Below are 11,005 nucleotides of genomic sequence, written 5' to 3'. Positions count from 1 at the left end.
CCAAAAGAAGAGAAATCACTCCTGTTTTGTATTTCAAAGTCCTCATTTATTTCTGACATGGAATTTGGACCCATAGCTGAGCAACAAAGACAGAGAATAATAACAGAGGAAATCTGAAGTGGAAAAAATCTGAGATGCCTGCCCCTACCCTGTCCCGTTCCTCCACCACCCAAACCTTACAACCCACAGCTGTGTCTCTGTTCCCTGCCCTTTCAGACTCACCCGTCCATCTGCAGCTGCCAGGCCCAGGGTTTTGTGCTGGCTGTGAGGGTGACGCTCACCTTCGGCCATCCATCTACCTTGGAGCTGCCTCACCTCGTCAGCTGGTGACAGGTCATACTTCATTTGCACATGATGATATGGTTGCTTTCACCAGAGAGGTGACCTGTAGAAGCAGAACCCCATATTCTCTCCCCTGGGGACTGCAAGGTGGGGAAGCCTTGCTTCATGCCAAGAGGTAGAGTTGGGCAGTGGGAATGGCCATGCCCGTAGCAATCATGCTGTGACATTAACTTTGTGTGGCTCCAAGCGGGATGGAGACCAAGCCGAGCAGATGCTCTAGTGGGAAAGGACAGCATTTGCTGAGTTAGCCAAGAAAAACAGAGAGATGATATTATCAGGGAAGAGAATTGGACGGGAGCCAGGTGCTATCAGCCAGTGGGATCCTCAGAGCATTGCTGCTGCTAACTCTCTTCTTTCGTCCTGCCTGCCCTTATTGTGAAAGGACACGAAAAGACCTGCTATTGCTGTCTGGAGAATGGAAGGAGACTGTAAAAGAGGTGCAGCTAGACTGAGTCTCAGCATAATAGAAACACAAGATCTTTCTGGCCCAGAGATGGGGGAGACGGTGAATAATGTTTGCTCATACGCTGTGTAAGATGCATGCTGGGGCATGGTGTCTGGATTGCAAAGACCATCATCATTTTTGGCTTTCATCCGGCTCCTTTTCTTTGGGTTGTTTGAGTAGAGGTGCCAAACCAACAGCAGGTCCAGTGTGTCAGTTAGCCTACTGCCTACTAACAGACATCTGAGTCTGACACAGTGTTTACCTCCACGAGACCTCCTTCACTCATGCTTGAGTGGGGAAATCAAGACTCTTTGGTCCAAATCCTTCAGATGGCCAATCTCCAAATGGTGGTGGTGAAAGAATACCCCACTTGTACTTTGGAGCAGTTCTACCCAGTATTGCAAGGGCAAGGCAAGCATTTCCTGCTGTTGCTCCTGGCAGCACCTGTGGGCTGGCCGCATCCCTCCTCCCTGCTGCAAGCGGGGAGCAGTGCTGCGCTGTTGCTATGGAAGTGCCCGTGGACGATGGAGATGTCCTTTTGGTCATTTTTCACCTAATTGGATTTGTGGAGGAGGAAGGAACTTTCCCATCTTCATTCCGCAGATGGAGCTGTTGGCTGAGCTGTTGTCACACAACTGCTGGGTCTGGCTCGGGTCTTCTTCCCAAAGTGAAGGGGGAAATTGTGCTCCATTGGAGCTCCTCACAAAGGAGGGGATGCAAGCTGGTGGGCTCTGCTGCTGCAAGCCAAAGCGATTCTAAACCAGCATCCTTCTGGATGGGGTCTGGGCAGGGCTTTGAGGTGATCACACTGCAGTCATCTGGCGGTGCAATTCTTGTAAGCAAAACCTCGGTCACTTATGGGCCCAAGTTAAAATCGCTCCTAAGAAAGCTTGTGAGCAGTCAAAGTGGGGGCTTTGGCCGCAGAGAGATCTGCCTGTGCTCGTTGCCACGGGCGAACGGTCTTCGCGTCCCCTCGCAGTGATCCAGATCCTCTCCTACAACTGCAGCACAGGCTGCAGTGGGCGAAGCTGAGCCCTGTGTTAGTCCCCAGCACAACGTGAGCTGCTGACAGCGGTGCTGCGACCAGGGGGAGCAGGATGGCCCCAGACCCCCATTCCCACTGCACTGTGTTTCCCATCCCCATCCTGCGTGCAGGGGACGTGGGCACAGCCTCAGCTGGAGATGGAGGACACCAAAGGCGCCGCTCTGGGGAGCAATGAAATTAGTTTGTACTGTACATAGCCCTCATTAGACAAGTTCCTTCAGGAGATAGAGTAATAATTACACTTGTAGGTGCAGAGGTCGCCGTCTGGATAACCTCCTCCACGGTGACCCGTGAGGCTCTGCCACTCCCCTCCATCAGGAGAGCCACGCTGCCCTCGGGCTCTCCCTGCACGACCCCCACTATCTGCAAGCTGACAGCCCCATCCCTCGAGCGGGGTGCGTGGCGGGGGTCACACCTCTGTGCTGATGGCTCTGGATGGGGGGAAGCCCTCGCGGAAGCTGTGCCGGCTCAGCGGGAAGCCCTGCAGGCCGACGGGCGGCCCCATCTCGGGGTAGCAGGCGGGCGCGTAGGCCACGCGCTCACCCCCATTGCGCACCATGTCGGGGGTCCGTATGTAGAACGGGGAGCCGTACGGGGAGCAGGTGGGGCAGCGGGGGTGGGCCCCGTGCTGGTTGAGCTCGGGGATGGGTGTGGGACTGCCCTGCCCGTCCGCCATGCGGGAGCTACAGGCGTTGCACGTGCCGGGGTGTGAGTGCGTGGGAAGGTCGGACTCTTCCTCTTCTTCCTCCTCCTCCTCCTCTTCTTCATTGGGGTCATCTTTCTTGCAGCAGTAGTACTGCGGAGAAGGATGGGGTAGGTGAGCACGGGGCAGCCCCAGGCACCACCTGGGACACATAACCTAAGGGTAGATGTGGCACTGAGGGACACGGTCAGTGGTGGGGATGGGTTGGGCTCGGACCTGGTGATCTCAGCGGTCCTCCTCAATCTTAATGACTCTATGGTTCTATAACTCCGGTTTGAGCAAGACCAGTGTTGACTCTACTAACAAATTAATACAAATTAAAGAAGTGAGAAAAGCGCTGGAGCAGGAGTGGGACAGCTTCTCAGCCCCATGAGCTGCTGGAGTTCCCCACTGCTGGAGCTGCCTGCTCGGCTCCAGCGGGCTGGGACCTGAGGGCAGCAGGGTGAGACCCAGCCAGGAGCAGGTGGGGGCCAGCAGGGGAATGTGTCCCCTCCCTTCACAGTGAGATCTGCATGGGGAAGGGATCTGGGGATGCCACCCCCCCAGTAGCCTCTGTGCTTTCCAGCACGTTGCTGCATGGCACAGACTCGGCATTAACTTTTAAAGAGGTTGTAGGCAGCCGCTGTTGAAAGCTTCCTCGTCTAATTTATAGGAAGGAAAAAAAAAAAAAGCAACCCAAAAGCTCTTCATCCGGTATTGCAAATCCAGCCAAGCCTACACCTAAGTGAGCAAGCACTGCAGCTCCTCAGATTCCTGTGGGAGGCAGTCGGGCAGCCTCACCCTGCCCAGCACGGGCACAAAGCCCCCCAGCCCCTCCTGCAGCCCCGGCGCAAGGGATGTCCCCACGCTCACCTGTAGCCTACAGTAGCAGAGCACAGCAATGATGCACAGTAGGATCACTGTCGCTAGGATTCCCCCGGTGATGACAACAGTTCCTGCTGTCATCCGACCGATTCTCCATCAAACTCTGAAAGGCAGAACGTGGGGACAGTCACCACCAAAGCGTCACCGTTCTGACCCCACGTCCCTGACTGGCACTTACCCAGGGATGCGGTGGCCGCTGGCGGTCATGCCGGCCCCGGGACGGTTGGGGGGGGGTGGCAGCTCTGCATGGCCCTGGGGAGATGCCTGCGGCCCTGGGAGCGGGGACAAGGAGGAGAAGAAGCCATCAGCTCAGCCCTACGCCTGCCATCCCCGTTGCCATCTTGTCCCATCAGCAGCCCTCTGTGAGCCGCTAATTGATAGGACCCAAGCGCTGGCGGCTCGCAGCTGAGCAGATCTAATTACCCTTCAGCCACACGACCCTAATTGATGCGGAGAGGTGGCAGCTTCCAGATCACAGCTGCCAACCTGCTCCTCTGCCCGAGCAGCGGGAAAAGCCCCAAAAACTCATCCCAGCGTGGTTTGCCAGCAGCCACACATTGATTTCCAGCACTCAGAAAGGCACAGTGCAAAGCCAGAAGGATGGTTTGGATTTACTTCCTTTCTCGAGCCACTCTCACACACAAAACAGGGGGAAAAAATGAAAAAAAACTCCAGAAATCGATATACCCACCAGCCAGCTGATAGAGCCATCCATCAGCACGCCCGCACGGAGCTAACAATAGGGACAGCACGCTCTGTGACAGCCACACGGCACCCTGGATGGCTCGGGGACACCCCACAGAGCCACCAAGTGCTACATGGAGAGGGACGGGGACACGTCTGTCCACACCCTTGGGGCCCTCCCTGCCCCGTACCATCCCACTGTCCCCAGTGGGGATGAAGCAGGCTGACCCCGCAGCCAGGCGTGGGGCTGCTTGGCGCAGAGATCCATTTTCTTTAATTGATGCCGTGCGGCAGCACAAACTTACAGCCTGAGCAGCGGCTCTGGAGCGAGCGGCTGCTATATTTATTTCCCTTCAATGACGTCCGTGCCGGACGCGCACAGCTAGCAGGGCAGCACATTACCTTTGCTGGTGTGGGTCAATGCGTGCCAGTGCTTTCTCCAGTCTGGACGGCCCCAGTCTGTTTTGTTGCACACCCATCCCTGCACCCGCACGGCAGCAGCAGCGGATCAGCCCCATGTGGGGCAGACGGACAGACGTGGGGCTGTGTGCGGGTGGCTCAGCCCCGCTCTGCAGCCTGGGTTAATTCAATGAGCTGTCTGCCTGGTGAATTAGCGGCCGTGGCCTCACCAGCATCCATCCTCTCACAGGGCCTAATTGGAACAGAACAGCGCCGGGGTGGGCTGAGCACCCTGAGGGGCCGCAGCGGTGGGTGGGAGCCCAAAGATAACCCTGGTAAGAGAGACCCCGGTGCTTCTCCCTGTCCCACTGGGGCCACCCTGAGTGGCCTCGTGGGAGGGATGTGATGGGCACAGGGTTGGGAAGCAGCTGTGGGGACCCACCGGTGTCTGGTGGGGCTGGGCAGTTCCCAAATGTCCCAGAGTTTCAGTGGGAAGGGAACAATTCCTGAGCACACGCAGCAGATGGGTAAATGGATCAATTGCAAGTACCAGAAGAAATGAGCAACATAGAAAACCATAGAATAGGAAAAGCTTAGAAGGCTCCAACTAAGCAGAGTGGCCTCCAGCACCAGAGCATTGGAGTGCAGGGGGACGGGGACCTGTGTGCAATGTCTGCAGGCACATTCCATCCCCCTGCGATCTCAGATCCCATCCACTTTTCTCACCACTTCCACCAAAGGAAGCTCAGACCCGGGTTTATTTCTCACCCTCTGAGCCAGAACAACCGGTGTGCATCCTACAGGGCAGTGGCTGTGGAACAGGGATGTTCCAAATGTCCCCAGGCACCTTCCTGCCCTACAACGTGCCAGGGAGCCAGAGGGATTCAATTAGCAAAGATCGTTAAGGGGTAACAAAATGGAGCATCGCACAGTTGGGTGGGGCAAGGGAAAGGGGGGCTGCGGGACAAGGCTTTGAGAAGGGAGCTCAGGGACATGTGGGACCTCTGCCCACTCACCCAGGGCATGGTTTAGAAGAGGGCACCACATCCATAAGCCACCATGTGGAAGGAACCAGCAGCCCAAGCCAGGGCTGCAGCAGGCAGCAGGTAACTCTCTGACTGCTGCCACTCCCCAGAAGCACTCCGAGGGCTGGCAGCAGCTATAACCCCACTGTAACACCCGTGGCCCTTCTGCATGGAGAAGGGGCTGCGAAGGGCGCACAGCCTCTCCCTGTGCATGATGCAAGCGCTGCTGCCCGGCTGTCAGCAGCCCCCAGCATCTTTGCTGGGAGCATAAACAGAGGTTTGTTGTAATGACTCATTAAGGTCTAATTGCATTCCCCCAGCAATACAGGGAAGCAGCCTCCCACGTGCAGCAGTACTACAGCCAGCAGCTGGGCACCATCCCCTCCCCAAAAGCATGGGGCAGACAGAGCGACGCTGCCATCCCCAGAGCAACGGGAACCAAAACCCCAAAGCAGCATCGGGTCTGCGCTTCCTTCTATTCCTCATGGGGGATGCTGAGCTCCAGGGGGAAGCCGGAAGCTGGATACCCATTGCCAGAGCATCAGTATCACAATAGGGCCTCCATCCTGCAGCATTAAGGCCCTCTGACCTCTCCCCTCACTCTCTTTAAGGGAGACTCCACGATCCTATCCACGGTCGCTTTTCAGAGCCGTCACAGGGGAATCACATCACGAAGCCTCTCAGCCTCGCCAGCAAATGAAGCATGAAATGTGCTTTCAGTAGAACACGGGTAACAGAGCCCCGATGAATATTTCACCTCACTAGGATGCAGTGTGGGGTGATGCGGCTGCAGGGAGAAAGAGGCAGCAGAACAGGGAGCACTCCGACCTCGCTAATGCTTTGCTGCTGGTTTTGGGTGCAGCCCTAGAGTGGACCCACAAAGGAGCAGTGCTTGTAGAGGTGATTCTGCCCATGGCCAAGCTCAGCAGTGCTGCTCAAGCTGGAGAAGCATCTCCATTTCTGGAAAGGCCTCTACCACACTTGGCCGTTCCAAACACCACCTTCCAGGCAAGGTTTGGGGATGATCACACCAAAGCAGAGCAGCTGGGCCCCCAGATCCAATCCCACGGCAGCACTTTGGCCACAAAGCATTCAGCTGTCCCTTCTGACAGCACCATGCCCAGCACCCAAAGCCCAGGTGAGTCCACCCAAACTGCTCCACGTGCAATGGCCACAGGGTGCTCCACCTGGGATCGCAGAGTGGAACAATGGGGCTGAAACGCAGCACTTTGGAGAGGTGTGGGAGCACATCCCGTGTCCCCCCCAAGTAGAGTGGGATCATTCCCCATTGGGAACGGCATCTTCAGAGAACCACAGTCCAACTCAAACGATGCTCTGATTCTATGGTTCTTTCATGCCTTCTTGGATAGCTTCTCAACAAGTGAAGCCCTCTCAGATGGAGAATTTTCCCCCCAAGCCCTACTCTGAGTCCACAGGACCCCACTGGGATGATGCTAGATACGAACAAGCGGCCCAAAGGCACCACAAACAGCATCACACAGCAGCTCCACACCTCGGATGCACGAGGACCAACGTGGGGGAGAGGAATAGAAGCCCCCACGACACAACGCTCCATCGGGTGGAATATTCCATGGCCTATCAGAAACCCTCTCCATTGTAGAGGCAATCAATAGCACACAACGAAAGCTGGCTGGAAACGCTAGGTGCTTCCACATGCCCTTTTGTGGGGAACCAAACCCTCCTGGATAACCTTAGGAAAAAACAAAAGGCAGACCCATAACTCAAGCACGGGTCTCCTTCAATTACTGAAGCTCAGCCAGAGACAAACCAGAGATCCTCAGGGATAAACAAAGGGGCCGGGCACCATCCACACCCCAAAGAGTCAACGCCACAAAGTTGGGCAGTGTGATCCCAAAGAGATGAATGGGGTCCTGTGGTTCCAGAGCCCCTCGTAGAGCATCCCCTTGCCCCGGGGGAGGGGGGGGGGGAGGTGGGAAATTCCAAGCGCTTCATCCCAATCCTTTTTCCCCTATCCCTTATCCCAGACCCTCTATCCCAAATCCTTGACCCTTACCTGGGAGCCGGCACACAGCGGGATCGGAGCAGAGCAGCGCCGCCGGGCGCGGGCAGGAGGAGGAGGAGGAGGAGGAGAGGCAGAGGAGCGCGCACCGAAGCCCGGGAGGCGCCGTGTGTCCGCCCGGGGGTGGAGGCAGCGGGGAGGAGTTTGCCCGTTGCGTGGAGCCGCCCCCGGCCCCGCACCGCCCCCGACCCCAACCTCGGGGTGTCCCCCCCCCATGGAGAAGCTCTGGAGCGGTGCCATTCGTCTCCATCACCCGTCCCACAGCGCTGCCTTGGCCACGGGGCTGCAGGGAAGGAAAACGGTTGCTCGGATGGCAGCAGGGTCAGGGCTCCTTTTTTCCATGTCAGTCCTGGGAAGGAGTTCCTTCGGGAACAGGGAAGGAGGTGGGGAACAGCGCTGTGCTTTCCAATCCATGGAGTTTTACATGAAGCACGTGGGTCGGGGAGACCCACCAGCATGTTTTAGGGTCGGCAGCAGCAGCCTGACCCAATGCACTGCGCAATCTGAGCATGCTTCCTATTTATTCCAGTTTGGGTTTTGGGGAAATCTCACCCCCCTTCATCCTCAGACATCTCAGGATTCCAGTGCAGTCACCCTTACATACAGCACGCAGACATTGCAACCCAACTCGTAGGAGTGGTGTAGGATCCCCTCTGCCTGCTTCTGCAAGAGAATTTGCTGAAGAGTTTTAAACTGAAGCCAGAAAATGCTTCCAGTCCTGCCTGTGCTCTCTGGCAAAAATTAAAGCTCGGACTCCACTCCCAGCATTGGCTCTTCAGCCATGTGTTTGCTGGGACACTTGTGCACACAGACACCTCTCTGCCCTGCACGCATCCCAACGCACCCAAGGGTGCTCAGGAGCATGGAGCAGTGCTGCTGGGTGACAGAAATGCCACCTCCTGCCCAAATAGGGATTGATGTTGAAGACAGCCCCTGCGTGCTGTACAACCCGAGGCTGTATAATCCCCTCCTGGGCGATGGCTGCAGTTCAGCAGCACACAGCCCCAGCCCAGGAGCCCTGTGAGTCCTCTCCTCCTGTGGACAGCTGGGAAAAAAAACCCTCAAGAAATTTACAAAACAAAACAAAAAACACATTCACTTTCAGCCCAAGAAGGATTCCCCCTCCTACACACTCCCGCACCAGGAGAAGTACTGCTTGCTCCCAGCCTCTGCGAGCCCTCAGCCTCAATATTTGATGAAGCCTAGCAGCTTTTTTCCGGTGCAGGAAGGAAGCGCAGCTCAATGCGGCAGTGCAGAGCCATGAGCCCCTCTCTATGACCCCCCTCCCACTATGCTATGGTTCATCCTCTCTGTCGTCTCTCCCTGCTGTCCCCTCCTGGTGCCAGCACGGTGCCATAGGCACTGGGATATGCAGGGGATTCTGCTGGGGTTGAGCCATGCCAGGTTCAATGCCTCCCAAAGAAACCACCCCACGGAGCTGACAGCTGCTGTTTCAGGTCGTCCCACCTGCCAAAGCACATGGACTGGGGCACACAGTGAGTGGGAAGCCACTCGCATGGCACGGCTGCACCTTGCAGGAGCTTGTAGTGGTCTAACAGGGACAGGCGATGCTGCACTGGGGGCCAACAAAGAGGGGATATGGAGGTGCCAACGTGACCCCAACACTAACCCTGAACCCAGCGCACAGCTAAGAGCCTCCAATGCAACTCAGATCCCTTCACTGCAGGCCCTGCCCACCCCACAGAGCCCAGCCTTGGCCTCATTTCAGGCTGGGCAAGAGATGGTCCAGCCCCAGAGGTAGCGAGATGATGTTGAACCTCCTAATGGAGTTTGACAGCAGTGGGATTAAAAGCACGGGTGAGCTTGCAACCCCTCTGCAATCAGCTCCTGCCTTTAAAGAGCTGAACCAGAAAGGAGAGCTCCTGGCAGCAGGGTACTGGGAGGGGAGCGCGCATGCATGCACACAGGCTGCTGCCCTGGGGAGCGGTTCCAGCACTGCGCAGTGCCCACAGGAACCCCTCTTCTTCCTCACTGCTGGGAGCAGGAATGGCAGAGAACACCCAGGCTGCTGGGCATGGATCAGCAGAGCCAGGAAGACCCACCTGGGTGCAAACAGTTGCTCAGCAGGACACCCAGAGACCATATGTCCTCAGGATGCCCCACCACCAGCACTGAGCCCCACAGCACAGCCCTGCACCAACTGAACCCACATTTCCCCCAAGGGATGCCCCAGCAGCTCTGCTCCCTGAGTCTTCCATGCCCCTGAGGTAGGAACATCTCAGCACAAGAATGACCCCAAACAACTTGTAATGCTTCAGCAGAAGCAGTGCAGTTCACTCATTCTGCTTGGTCACCTTCAAAAAGCTATCAGCTCCTCAGCACTGCTCACACCCCACTCATCCCAAAGCCACCCCTGCAGCTGCTCAGCACCAGCTAATAGGGGCAAGGAGTTCCAGTTTGCCCCTGAGCACAGGGAGCCCTGCAGACAGCACATATGCTGGGGAAGGGAAGCACTGATGGGTTCTGGCACTGTGCAGAGGCTGAAAAGGCAGTTCTGGCTCAAGACCTCATTCTGCAGTGACCTGTGCTGTGAATGTGCTTTTTTCCCTTTTTCTTGCTAAATGGAAAGAAAAAGAAATCCTTCCAGGTCAGAGGAAAGAAAAGCACTTACTCACGGGTCAAGTGAAGCAATGTGAAGCAGCCTTGAGTGCAGCTTTACCTTCCCTAAACCATGCAACGATTCCATTTCCACTGGAAAAAAAAACAACAAAAAAAAAACAAAACAACAACAACAACAAAACCAACACCACCTAAAAATAAAAAAGAGAACGGTTTTGGCGTTAGGAGCATTTCATTTTTTTAAAGTCAAACTGACTTGCTGGATCAGCTCCTCTTTGTGAAGCATAGGGCAACCCAAAGGCACACAGGAAAGCGGGTGGAGGAAGCAGAGCTGGAATACTTCAGCCCTCTGAAATAGCAGTGCCACCCCGGTACCCGCAGGTCCAGGTTTTGGGGTGCAGCCCCACTCCCAGGATCTCAGCCAAGAGCCTCCATATTTCCATCATCCCATCCCACCACCCCAGTTGACTGCCCCATACCACAGCTCCACACGTTGTCCAAGTCCATTAGCGTGTCCCCGGGGCACACACACCTCACCAGCACTCTGCTAACCCCGGCTTCCAAGGAGAGCTGCAGAGCTGTACTGCTTTTCCATTTTTCATTTGCTTTGAACACTTTGGTCATGTACTCCAGGGGCTCCCAGTCAATAATCACTGTTACAAAGAAATTGCTCAGCTTCCTCCAAGCTTCGCAGCTTGCCCAGGTTCACCCCACACCCAGGGAGCACGGATGCAGGTGCAGCATCGCACTTCAGTCCCTGAAGCAACAATCTCTCTTTTTCCACCTTCTTAAGCAATAAATGTACAATCAGAGACCTGCTGGGAACGAGAAACATGACCTGAGCTGTACTGGGAAGATCAGCCAAGGTCCCCAGGAG

At 56.1% G+C, this 11,005-nt stretch overlaps 1 protein-coding gene across 1 annotated transcript; it reads right to left on the bottom strand.

The window, feature by feature from the left end:
* Nucleotides 1–44: 44 nt before the first annotated feature.
* LOC100544819 (protein FAM163A) lies at nucleotides 45–7,669 on the bottom strand. Its single transcript, XM_010715782.4, has 4 exons — nucleotides 7,543–7,669; nucleotides 3,578–3,671; nucleotides 3,388–3,502; nucleotides 45–2,628 (listed from the first exon to the last, which is right to left on the bottom strand). Exons 3-4 carry the CDS (start codon nucleotides 3,478–3,480, stop codon nucleotides 2,242–2,244), a joined length of 480 nt encoding a protein of 159 aa, XP_010714084.1. The 5' UTR covers nucleotides 3,481–3,502; nucleotides 3,578–3,671; nucleotides 7,543–7,669; the 3' UTR covers nucleotides 45–2,241.
* Between the last annotated feature and the right edge of the window lie 3,336 nt (nucleotides 7,670–11,005).

The sequence above is a fragment of the Meleagris gallopavo genome, chromosome 10, assembly GCF_905368555.1.
Source record: "Meleagris gallopavo chromosome 10, MGAL_WU_HG_1.1, whole genome shotgun sequence".
Classification (NCBI taxonomy): Eukaryota; Metazoa; Chordata; class Aves; order Galliformes; family Phasianidae; genus Meleagris; species Meleagris gallopavo.
The sequence above is the reverse complement of the archived record's forward strand: the minus strand, read 5'-3'. Positions and strand labels throughout refer to the sequence as shown.

Bases quoted from the DNA above. Each gene is read 5' to 3' on its own strand.
- LOC100544819 (XM_010715782.4), bottom strand. From the start codon at position 3,480: ATGACAGCAGGAACTGTTGTCATCACCGGGGGAATCCTAGCGACAGTG. The intron at 2,629-3,387 runs GTGAGCGTGGGG...CCTTCTCCGCAG, and splicing joins TCTGCTACTGTAGGCTACAG to TACTACTGCTGCAAGAAAGA.